At 48.6% G+C, this 12,684-nt stretch overlaps 1 protein-coding gene and 1 long non-coding RNA gene across 2 annotated transcripts in view; one reads left to right on the top strand and one right to left on the bottom strand.

Annotated features, from left to right (window-relative positions):
- The window catches only part of WWC2 (WW and C2 domain containing 2), a 148,066-nt gene extending 147,087 nt beyond the window's left edge, over positions 1–979 (bottom strand). Inside the window, exon 1 of the mRNA XM_027962647.2 lies at positions 467–979. Within this exon, the coding sequence (XP_027818448.1) occupies positions 467–597 (131 nt within the window). The 5' untranslated portion in view covers positions 598–979. The remainder of the gene's footprint in view (positions 1–466) is intronic.
- A 908-nt stretch (positions 980–1,887) lies between these two features.
- On the top strand, positions 1,888–12,150 carry LOC106990149 (uncharacterized). The gene is made up of 4 exons (XR_001436767.4): positions 1,888–2,015; positions 2,820–2,949; positions 8,707–8,905; positions 10,083–12,150. It is a non-coding gene; the product is annotated as an uncharacterized LOC106990149 (long non-coding RNA).
- Positions 12,151–12,684: the final 534 nt, after the last annotated feature.

Genomic DNA, 12,684 nt, shown 5'->3' with positions numbered 1-12,684 from the left:
CCGCCCCGCCACCCAGGCCGAATGTGCCCTCCAGCCTCCATCTGGTCAACTGCGGGCGGAGGCGGGCTCCGAGCAGGGCTCAGGTGGCCCTTCTGGGTCCGTTAATCGGACACAGCGCTCGCCCAGGGCATCGATCCCACCCTCGCCTCCGCGCCCCGAGCGTCTCAAGGTCCCGGGGCGCTCGGGTAGGTAGTGGCCAAGGGGGCGCCCGGTTGCGGCGGCTCTCCGCGGGCCCCTCGGGCCAGGGCGCCTGGCCGGGCTGACGCAGCCCCGGCTCGGGCGGAGGGTCCCAGCGCCTCCTCCCCGGGACCCCTCCCGGCAGCAACCCCCGGGGGCAGGCGACGCCCCGCGCGCCCCACGCCCCCCGCGCCGCGGGCGCCGCCGCTCGGCCGGGTCTCCCGGACAACAGCCGCCGCCGCGCTCCCGAGGCAGGTCCCCGCGCCCGCCCCGCGGCCCGGCCGCCCACCTGTCCCGGGGGTCGATCCAGCTGGTCCTCCGGGTGTTGTGATCGATGTAGAAGACCTTGCCGTCGTAGTCCCTGGCCTCCTCCCAGCCCCGGGGTAGCGGCAGCTGCCCGCTCCCGGCCCTCCTAGGCATGGTCGGCGGCCTCGCCGGCGGGCGGCGCCTCCATAGGGGAACCGGGCGCGGGACGCGGCGGGAACGCGACTGCCCGGGCCCGGCCGCCGCACCCCAGATCCGGGCGCCGGCGAGGGGTGGGGGCCCGCGGGGCTGCGGCGGGGGCCACGCGAGGGGACTGGGGGCGTCTCAGGAAACCCTGCTCTCGGCCCCGCCGGGGATTAGTCCACCATGTCTGCGTCGGAGCGGGCGAGCTAACCCTCCTCCGCCTCCTCCTCCTCCTCGCGATCGCCGCCGCAGCCTCCGCCTCTTCCTCCTCCTCCCCGTCCCCCTACGGCCGCCGAGGGTCGCGGCGCCCAGGCTGCCCGAGTCGCCGCCGTCTGGGCTCGGATCCGGGAAGCTCGGCAGAGCGGCGGCCGAGGCGGCGACGGGGCTCCTCATTTGCATGCGATTAGCATGTGTCCGCCCCTCAGCACGCCCCTGACCCGCCCTCACCACCCCTCCGGACCAGCCCCGCCCATCGCCCCGCCCCCCCGCCCGGCTCATCTGCATGCACATTCCTCGCCGCCACATTCCAGGGCTTAACCCTGCCGCTCCCGCGGCTCTGCGCGCGGGCCTGGGCGCCGGCCGGAGCCGGGCGTCAGCGGCGGCGGGGGAGGGGAGCCGCGGGCCAGGTGGGAGGGAGGCGGACGGAGGAATGCACGGCTCGCTGCTTCCTCCGGACTCCCGAAGTCTCCCTACGGCCGAACGCTTGGGGTTTATTTATTTTTTAAGAGTTTCGGGTCGGAAAACTAACGAAAAAGCGCCCCGCAGCCCTCTCCTTCCACCTCTTTCCGACTTCCAGGGAAACTACAAGACTTTGCCCGAGAGGAAGGGGGTGTGGGGAGGCTCCCTTCAGAAGCAAAAAGTCCCGGCAAACAGCGAGGGCACAAAAGGGTCCCTCGCGCGGCGCTCCGCACCCCCTCTCGGTTCCCCGGGCGGGTCCCGTGGCGAGGGGTGGGCTAGAAAGTGTGAAAAGCCCCGCCGGCGCCGGAAAGCGCGTCCGGGGGCCTCTGCGAGGCCGCCCGGCTCTTCGGGAGCTCCGAGGGGCCCTGCGGGCCTCGCGGCGGACAGCGAGGGCGAGTCCCGAGGTCCGAGAGCGCCGCGACCCGCCTTGGCCCCTGAGGGGCCCCGCCGGGAGGACTCGGGCCAGACCCGGAGAAGCCGCTGACCACCCCGCCCTGGTCGTCGTCCACGTCCGCTCGGCCCGCGCGGCCCCGCGCTGGACGTGCCCGCCCCGGGCACCCAGCCCCTTCCGTCCGCCCCCGCCCCGGGAAGTCCCCGGCCCCGAGCCCAGCCGCCGCCCGGGGAGGTGTGGGCGAGCGCGCTGGAAGGAAACCGCGGCGGCCCGGCCCCTGGACGTGTCCGGGAAGGAACGCGGACTTTCTCTCATTCCACAAGTACTTATTCAGCAGCTACTAAGTCCTGGTCGGCCCGGACGTCGGGCTCCGGGCTGGGCTGGGTCACGGGCAGCAGGCCTGGCAGGGCCCGGACCCACAGCATTTGCGCCCCCCAGCCTTTCCGTCTGAGAGGGAGCCTCCCAGTCCCCCAACTCCTCTCCAGCCCGGCCTGCACCACCGTCCCCACCATTCAGAGTCTTCCGGGTTACTGAGCAGCTGCTTTTATAGTGGGGGGCGGGGGCGGGAATCAAGGAAGACCCTGGGGATCGGTCTTTCACCACTAGGTGTGAATTCGCTTAATCCTGCCGCCTTATACGTAGACTTTTTCCCACCTTGCGCCGGACACAGCGCACAGCAAGGGCTTTCAGGGTGGGGGTGGGGGTCTGCAGCCGCGTCCGCCTCCCCTCCTGAATCCACCCACGGGTAAGGAGGTCAGGTTAATTGAGGTTCCCCAGGGCGCGGAGCTGCCCCCGTTAGTCTGGCAGCCGCCTTGGAGGTGGGGACGGCCTTTGGTCCTCTAGGCCGTCGGGGTGTCAGTGGTCCATCTCCAAGGAAGAGAAGGTTGGTCCCGCAGGGTAAGGATGGAGGCTCGGGGGCTTGGAACAGCTTCGTGGTGAGGACTGGACCTGCCTTCTCGGGCGAGGTTCTTAGAGGGGTTGTATCCGTACCTGGAGCATCTGAGTAGAAACTTTTACCATAAGACACTCTAGAGCGCCCAGAGGGTTGCACTCAGGAGCTACCCTAGGGAGCAGGAGGCAGGGAAGGTAGCCACCCAAGATGAATTCACTTTCTGTATCTTTCTAGGTCTTCCTTGTGTACACCCAGGGAGTCAGGCTTCACCGGTGACAAAGGGAAGACCCCGCTTGCTCCCTCGTTCAGCCTCACTCCATTCATCAGGAAGTGATCCCACGGGGCAAGCTTTGCCCTATTCCAGGTGAGATGGGCCATCCTAATGTGTAAGCTTAAGGTTATACTTCTGAATGCTGGGGAAAAGATAGGACTAAAACTAATCTCTCATGCTACTGAGTAAAGGAGAAGCTTTGTTTTGGACTGCTCTAAATTGGCCCATTACCATGGTCAAAATTTGTGTCCTGGTATACTATTAATAATAACATCATCTGGCAACCCAGCCAAGCCATTCTTTAAACCTTGCTTCCGATATGCTTCCCTCCCCTAAACAGAAAACATGTTTTATATTAAAAATGTCTGCATCCTGCTATCAGAGAAAAAAGTGACACACTTTGCCATGGCCACATTTTAGTTTGTTTCACAGGGATAAACTACAACATGATACTTCTCAGTTAATTTCAAATTTGATAAGCTTTCAGATAAGTCAGTATTCTTACCCAACTTCTAAAATGGATGAGGAATCCAAAATAGCATACAGCTGTCAATGGCTGTTTATTGTTCCATAAATCTAAGACTTTGAAAGTGAAAGTGGCTCAGTCTAGTCTGACTCTTTGCCACCCCCGTGGACTGACTATACAGTCCGTGGAATTCTCTAGGCCAAAATTCTGGAGTGGATAGCTGTTCCCTTCTCCAGGGAATCTTCCCAACCCAGGGATTGAACCCAGGTCTCCCACATTGTAGGTGGATTCTTTACCAGCTGTGCCACTAGGGAAGCCCAGGACTTCAAAAAGGGACCCTAAATAGACAGACAAAACTCGAAAGCATTTAAGAGACAAGCTCACTTCTTCTCCCCTCCTGGGTGGCACAGGGAACATTTGGCCACACAAAAGCAGTTCAGATGATAGGAAAGTCGCCCCTCTGCAGGGTTTTTGTCTTGATCAAGTTTTACTCTGCTGTTGTGAGTTCACTCAGTTTACATAGTACCACCCCGTCAGAGAATTCCTAGGGGTTAAGATGAGGACTTTTCATTTTGTTTACATTCACATCTGTAAAAATAAAACCAACCTGAAGATTATCCACTGTTTTATAGATGATATGTTTAGATTTCATTTGGTTCCAGTTCAGAAGGACGATGCTGTCTCTTGCCCCAGATCCCAGATTATTCCAGTTTTCTGGCCTTCAATTCCCTTTTCTCCTAGCTTTCCAATGTTCTCCAATACTGATAGTCGGTGGGGAGGAGCTGCCATTAAACAAAGCTCCCATGTCAATGTCCAGATCCTGGGTGGCAGGAAATTTGAGTGGTATCAAAAACGAGAGTGGAGGGTGAAAATTATTTCAACAGAGAATTCCTTATATCTATCCAAATTGAAATACATGTTTTTAGTCTAGTATAGATGCATATTTAGCAATCCTAGCTCTACGATATGTAAAATTAGTTCGTTTTGGCTGCACTGGGTCTTCGTTGCGGCGCCAGGACTTTCTCAATTGCGGAGAGTGGGGTCTGCTCTCTGCTGCTCTTCTCACTGGGGCGGCCTCTCTTGGTGCAGGCAGGTGTCAGTAGCGGTGGCGCATAGACTTAGTTGCCCCGAGGAGTGTGGACCCTTCCCAAACCAGGGAAAGAAGCTCTGCCCCTTATACTGGCAGGTGGATCCTCACCCACTGGACTGCCAGTGAAGTCCCTCAGGGCTACTACTTTACCTATAGATAGTTCCCCTAGATACGCAAGAATGTTCATTGTAGCATGCTCGATAATAACGAAGCTGGAAAAATGGCCAGTGTCCGTCATTAAGGGGCTAAGCAAATGCATTATCCATACGCAGCGGGCATTTAAAAAGCTTGCGTAAAAATGTGTTTGCTGATACGAAAGGATGCTCAGGATTCTTTTTAATCCAGTATATATACATATACTGGAAGAAAAGGTGCAAAAGACGCTTGTTGTAAGGAATTCATTTGCATTCTTTCTTACATAATGAAAAAATATAAGGTTCCATTCTCCTTTCACCATCTTTAGTTTGCATTTTTCCCCATTCCAACTTTATAATCCATGAAAAACAGCTTTTTTTTTTTTTTCTTGCTAACTTCATTGGAGATGGAGCCAGTCATAAAATTCAAAGAACACAGTCTCCTGTATGCTTCCTTAGTGTCAAGGGGGGGGCATTCAGACAGTAAATGAAGAGACTGGGGGCTATCGGAAAGAAAGGTTTCATCAAGGCAGTATACATGATGAAAATGATCGGTAAGGCAAATGGATGGGGTTGAGATGCGAGGATATGATTCCAAAATGGACCAGCATGCAAGGACAGCAGGCTTACAGAAGGACATGGGTGCCGGAAACTCCAGGCTGAATCTGGCATGCAAGGACCCAAGACTGGCTGGAGCCATCTAGTTAGGAGGCTGGCGTGATAGTATAGGTATGAGAGAGATAAAAGCCTGGATTAGAAATAAAGTGAGGAGGGCATGAAAAGGAATGATCCGGCAAGAATTTGCTCCTGATTAGATTAAGAGGTGACTAGACCAGAAGGAGGAACCTGGTCCGATTCCAAGATTTTAGGCCATCAGGAGAGACTCAAATGGCTGAAATAAATGAGGAAGTCCAAAAGGGGATCTGATATGGGCTTTGATTTTTAGAAATTAGAGATACTCCAGGAGAGAGTTAAAGGTCAAGACTCAAAAGGTCAGGACTGCGAGTGTATCATTGAATGTTGCCCATCTGAAAATTCTGTAAAGGGCCAAGGATTTGGGACAAAGTCTTGGGAAGGAAATATCCAAGTCTAATAGAATTAAATAACCCATCTGTAATCCTGTGTTTGGCCTAGAACTCTTCAGTAATTTGATATGATTTAGTTTATTTCTTTGTAAAATGTGGTCTCCATTTTCAAGGATGTGTGTAGGAATTCGTTTCTGGCTTGTAATACATCTCTGAATGAATTATTGTTATAACCTTTATCGTTAAGCTATTGAGTCAACTCACGTGTAGGACAAGAGGAACTGGTTTTTAATATTTTAATATCCCCTGTCTCTCCAGGAGATCAGGGATTATATAAACCAGAACTTCTAAATAAAGAGAACATTTTTTCCCCTAGATCGAGCTAGTGACTTTTTTGTTTTTGCTTTTCTGCATCCGAAGTGTTAAATAACATTTCTATCTCTATGAGTTATTATGAATAGGTAACCCTAATCCGCAGTTCCTAAACGGTATTATTTGGACAGTCCTTAAAAAGACAGGCATATGAGGGACTCCCCAGGTGATCCAGTGCAGGAGGTGTGGGTTCAGTCACTGGTCAGGGAGCCAACTAGTGCAACCAAAAAATAAAAATTTAAAAAAGAAAAAAAAAAAGAGAGGCATATGACCTTTTAAGAATTCCCAGTGCCAGGCCAGACCAGAAAGCTCAATTACCACAGCCACTTCCCTTCCAGTTAATAATGATACCAACACCTTAGGCAGCAACAGTCATTCCAGTTCAGTAGTAAGCAGCATCAAACAGGTTAGATTTTACCTATTTCACTGCAGATGGTGAGCCACATTGAGCAAACCCCATGATTGCTAAAATGATAGGAAACATTTAATAGCTGTCGTATTAGTGCAGAGGAACCAAGCTCAAATGACATGTTTATATGTGTGAGGCACTCAGAAGGGACCTCTTATATGCTCTGTGAGGTAGACTTTCTTTTTTTTCTTTTTACATGATAAAATAACGTGAGTTTCCATTTTCCTTTTACCATCTTTAATTTGCATTTTCCCCCCATTCCAACTTTATAATCCATGAAAAACAGCTTTAAAAGATGGGATCTGGGACTCCCGGCTTCCAATGCAGGGGGCTTGGGTTCAATCCTGGTCGGGGAACCGAGATCACAAGTGCTGTACAGCGGGGCCAATAAGTAAATAAAGAAATAAAACAAACGATGGGATTGTATCCCCTCATCCCTATCTTTTAAAACAATTTTATATCTCCTTTCCTACCCCTCTGGATTTTCCACTAAAATCTTTCTTTTCTACTTATTATTGATCAGCCTCTCTTTCCCCGCTTCACCTTCTTTCTTCATCTTAGTTCTTGATTTCCTGATGTTGACTCAATGCTGTAGATTTGGCTTTGAGAAATTAACTACAACATAATCTCCCAAATTCATTTGATTTGTGGATTTTCAAATTGAATAAAGAGAAAAAAGGTCTGTGTAATAAAGCATGTTCAAAGAAATAGATTTTGCCAATAAACATGTGGAAAGGTGCCCAACATCATTAAAAGCCAGAAAAATGAAAACTAAAACCACAATGAGAAATACTCATGCAGCTGCTGGTGGTGGTGGTTTAGTCAATAAGTCGTGTCCGACTCTTGTGACCCCATGGACTGTAGCCCACCAGGCTCCTCTGTCCATGCGGCCACCACATGGGCAAAAACTTAAATGTAGTAATGTCAGGTGTTGGTAAGTATGTGGAGCAACAGGAATTGTCATCAGTGACGGGTGGGAATGCAGATTGCTACAGACACATTTTGGCTGTATCTAAGAAAATGGAGGATATCCACACATCCTATGACCTACTGATTCCATTCCCAAGTGTATCCCTAGAGAAATTCACACATACATGCATCAGAGCCATGTACCAGAATGTTTAGGGCTTATTATTTACAATAGCCCAAAAGTGAAGCATGCAAATGTCTGATAAAGACTGTAGTGGATAAATATAGCATGTGGTTTGTTTAAACAACACAATAGAGCGGTGATAAAAGGATAAACTATAGCTACACAAAAAAGAACTGATGCTGAAGCTAAGGCTCCTGTATTTTGGTCACCTGTTGCGAACAGCTGACTGACTACTGGAAAAGTCGCTGATGCTGGGAAAGATTGAGGGCAGAAGGAAAAGAGGGCATCAGAGGATGAGATGGCTGGCTGGCATCACTGATGCAGTGGACATGAACTTGGGCAAACTCCAGGAGGTGGTGAGGGACAGGGAGGCCTGGTGTGCTCCAGGCCATGGGGTTGCAAACAGAAGGACCTGACTGGGTGACTGAACCACCCCAACAAGAAGCAAGAAGCAAAATAATTTGTTCAGAAAGATTTCATTCATATAAAGACCTCCAGGGAAGTTCCTGTTTTTGTCTTTAAATATGTGGAATATTGTTATTACTGTTGTAACAGTGTTATTTTAATATTTAAACAATAAGAAATTGGAGCCATTCACTTCTTGAGACATGCCCAAGACAGTTGGATTCTTTTTATTTTGAAAAACATGAAAACTAGAAAAATTGAGAGCAAGATAAAATGAATACCTAGACTGTCTTCTAGATTCACCAGGAGATAATGACATGTTGCCACGTTACTTTTATGTCTCTATCTATTTTTTTTATTAAACCATGAATAAAAGTAAAAATAAGGACATGAAAGTAAAAATGACATTCTCTGCTATAGCCATGGCATTATTATCAACCCCCCCTAGTTAAAATTGATATAATGAGTATTAGTTAACATACAGTCCATACCCAAATCTCCCTGATTACCCTAAAATGTCCTGTATAGCTTTTTTTTTTTTTTAAGAAAAAAACAGGATGCAGTCAAGGACGTCATGTGGCACTGAATTGTCCTGTCTCTTTCATTTCCTTTAATCTTGAACATCCTTCTGCTTTTTCTTTTTTTTAGACTTTTTTTTTTTTTGATGTGGACCATTTTTAAAGACTTTATTGAATTTGTTACAACACGGTTTCTGTTGTTTATGTTCTGGGTTTTTGGCCCCAAGGCACGTGGGATCTTAGCTCAGGGATCAGGGGTGGTTGGTTAAGACTAACCACTGGACTGCCAGGGAAGTCCCCTTCCTAGTTTTTATTCTTTAAAAATTCTTCTATGACAGTGACGAAGAGTCAAGGCTAGCAGTTTTGCAGAATATCCCACAGTCTGGTTTTTGATGACTTCCTCAAGATTCAGATGAAAAGTCTTGTCAAGAAAATGCCACAGTTAGGTTTGTACTTCCCACGTCATCACATCAGGAGACCTCTGACGTCCTCATCGGTCCGGTGCACGACCAAGCCACCCAAGGTGGTGTCTGACAGGTGTGTACGTGATGCCATTGTAAAGGCGTCTTTTCTCCTTGGTAACTAGTAACCATCTGTGAGGTGATACTTGGAGACTATGTGCATATCCTTTTCCCAAACAAACCTCTCACCTGCTGGATTTGACATTTATCCAAGATCCATGCTTCAGTCAGTTTAGTTGCTCAGTCGTGTCTGACTCTGTGACCCCATGGACAGCAGCACACCAGGCCTCCCTGTCCATCACCAGCGCCTGGAGTTCACTCAAACTCATGTCCATTGAGTCAGTGATGCCATCCAACCATCTCATCCTCTGTCGTCCCCTTCTCCTCCTGCCCTCAATCTTTCCCAGCATCAGGGTCTTTTCAAATGAGTCAAGTTCTTTCATCAGGTGGCCAAAGGATTGCAGTTTCAGCGTCGGCATTAGTCCTTCCAATGAATATCCAGGAATGATCTCCTTTAGGATGGACTGGTTGGATCTCCTTGCAGTGCAAGGGACTCTCAAGAGTCTTCTCCAACACCACAGTTCAAAAGCATCAATTCTTCTGTGCTCAGCTTTCTTTTTTCCACACTTGCATATATCAGTTATTACATTGATGGTTCCAAAATGGTGTGTGTTTCCCTTCCATTTATCAGCCAGCTTTTAAAATCTGGCTCTGTTTTCGTTTTATTTTTTAAATGTTCGCTCTGGCTCTTTGTTGTGGTGCACGGGCACTTCTCTAGTTGCAGAGCATCAGGCACAGTAGTTGTGGCAAATGGCCTCTCTAGCTGAGGGGTGAGTTGCCCCAACTTGGGATCGAACCTACGTCCCCTGAATTGCAAGGCAGATTCTTAACCGCTGGACCACCAGGAAAGTCCCTCAGCCAGCATTTTATGTGAAGACCTTTTCCTATCTCTTTTTGCCCTTATTGTCATTTAAAGAAAAAATTCTGATCATTAGGGACCTATGGACTGTTTTTTATTCTGTGTGTTATACTCCACTCCGTCATTTTTATGCCAAAATAAATACAGCGCTTGCTATTTTAGTCATTTTTAAGTGTACAGTTTAGGGGCCCTCAGCGCATTCACACTGTTCTGCAGCGTCGCCACCAACCATCTCCAGGACCCCCATCCTCCCCAGACTCTGTACCCATGCTCCCCTCCCCTGAGTTCTTGGCAACTACACCATCTTTTTTTTTTTATGCTCAAATTGTCTTAGGTTTGGCCAAGGACGCAAGCTCCTGCGGTCTGTTTCCTGTGTCCTCTGATGTAGCTCCATCTTTCTTTGAGCACTTCCTTGTTGTCTGGCAAAAGAAGACTTTCCAGGCTCCTTTCATCCTTTCTCAGCCTCAGCGCCTGACTCCGCTATTTCTCCAGGGACCCCACCCAGTTCCTTTTTGTGGGCAAGGAACGGTATTTATAAACTGGCATTTGGGCACTTAGGTGGACTCATCGCTCTAGGAGGGCCATCCCAGCCCTCCTAGTGAACATATTTACCTGCATATGTCTTTCTTGGTCTCAGGAATTCCTTCACGTCACACCCAGCATCACAGCATTCACTCCAGTCTTCTTCCTTTTCGTGTTTGTTCACTCCCTTCTCGACCTGGGAGAAAACTGACTCTCCTTGTCCTCACTGTATTTATGTGTGTAATCAACACCTGGGAATGTAACCAACAAGGCTGCAGAGGCGCCTTCCCTGATGGTACCACCCACCCCCACGTGGCCTGCATGCCTCATGCCTGGCCTACCCCCTCCTCTCGGAGGGCTCCCACATCAGGGGCCACCCCCTGAGGACAACATCCTCGTGTTGCCCATCTTCCTCTCCATCCAAGCACACACCTCTCTTACCCTCCTTGGGCTCTGATGTTCCACGTCCCATGCCGGGGGTGGGGTGGGAGGAACTACCCCTCTGTGTGGATGCCGCCATCTGCCCCCGGGCTAGGACTCTGACCCTCACACCTGCAAGGGCAGCATTTCTCCCAGCTTCAGTGAATCTTGTTCACCTCTTGGTAACCTTGTTAAAAATGCAGACTACAGGGTCCCGCTCCCAGAGGTTGTGTATGACTCAGTCGATTGACACGAGATGATGAAATCCGCAGCCTCAAAAGCTGCTTCTGATGCAAGTGGTCTGAGCGACAATTTCAGAAATTCCATTTTCATCTGGAATTATAGGATCAAAAAATAAAGCACATTTAATATTTTGACATGTATTGCCAAACCGTCTGTCTGAAAAGCTGTACCCAGTTGCAACTCCACTGGCCATGCATAGCAGCAGCTCACTGTCCCCAAACTTTCAACATACTTTCAACATAGGAGGAGGCGCTTCCCAAAAACCCTGGGTAAGTGGATGGAGGTGGCGGGTGGTGGTAGGGAACTTCTTCCCTGGGATTCAGTTTCCTTACAAAATCAGGATCTTGGATTAAAATCAGTGTTTCCGAATGTACCTGGTGAGGAACATGACCTGGAGCTCTTGTTAAAGAGTCCGATTTGCAGATTCAGGTCCGATTTGCATAAGATTCTCCTGGAGATGGGGGTGGGGGATTCTGTGAGTTTAATAATAATCCTGAGCTTCTCTTGAATAAGTTCCATCCACGTTACTCCTTAGACTAAGTGAGTTTTGTAAGTATTGCTGTGATCGGCTTTGCATGTTGTCTCCAGTTCTATAATATTTTGATGTCGCCTGACTATACCAGACCTTGTTTAATTATGAACCAATAGCTGTGAACTTTAGAGGAAAAAGTACAGGCTGTCTACAGAGCAGCTATAATGCTCAAATAAGATATATCTGAATGATAAATTCAAGACATATCTTTTATATCTTTGCGAAGGCTAAATATTTCAGACATTTTTTACATTTTTAAAGAAACTGCCAGTGCAGAGATTTAAAATATTCCTAAAATGTCAAGGTTGCATACTAATACCCATGTGCTGCTTTCTCATTGGGAATATTAAAGTGATGGATTAGTACGTAATAAAATAAAAACTTCAGACCTGAAGGAAGATCAGACTTCACTTAAAAAAAAAAAAAAATTTCAACTTTCTCAGCGAAAAGGAAATAAGTCCAGTGGAAAACAGTAATAATGATAAAAGAGGATTGAAAGTAGATATCATGACAGCACGCTAAAGGAATGATGTGTAATTTGGAGAAGTTATGGTTAAAGAGTTTGCTGCAGAGGAATGCATTGATTCATCTTGAGCAAATATTAAACCGCTGAAGATTTTCCACACTGAAGTGACTTTTCTTTTTGTATTAGATTGATTGACGAATCATATTTACAAAACACTCAGAATTGGAAGTCGTCAGGTCACTTTTGGCTATTGGAGATTTTGGTCAAATAAATCTTCTGGTATATACTTTTTTAAAAAAGTTAATTACTGAGCATGTACTATGAGCCAGGCTCTATTCTAAGTGCTTTCTTCTATTAGCTTCTTTTCTCTTCCATCAACCCTGTGAGCTATGTCCTTTCGGAATCCTTTTGAGAGGGGAGGAAGCTGAGACAGATGGCTTAACTGGTTTGTCCACCGACAACACAGCTCTCAAGTGACGAAGCTGGAACTCACACCCAGGGGGCTGACTCCAGGACCCACATTCTCCGCCACATCACAGCAGAGTGGTGGTTAGTGTGGACAGTTGTTATGAAGAGCACATTGCTTCTTTGTTTTCTATCTTCATTCAAAATTGATTCATTATTATCAGCGGTGGTTTGGGTAGACCTGAGCCAGGTTTCTCACTGTCAAAAAAAAAAAAAAAAAAAAAAGTTACAAATAAGCAAGGGGGAGATCTAGAATGAACCCCGTGGTTCTGAAATAGTTTTGGAGGC

The sequence above is a fragment of the Ovis aries genome, chromosome 26 (assembly GCF_016772045.2).
Source record: "Ovis aries strain OAR_USU_Benz2616 breed Rambouillet chromosome 26, ARS-UI_Ramb_v3.0, whole genome shotgun sequence".
NCBI lineage: Eukaryota > Metazoa > Chordata > Mammalia > Artiodactyla > Bovidae > Ovis > Ovis aries.
The sequence above is the reverse complement of the archived record's forward strand: the minus strand, read 5'-3'. Positions and strand labels throughout refer to the sequence as shown.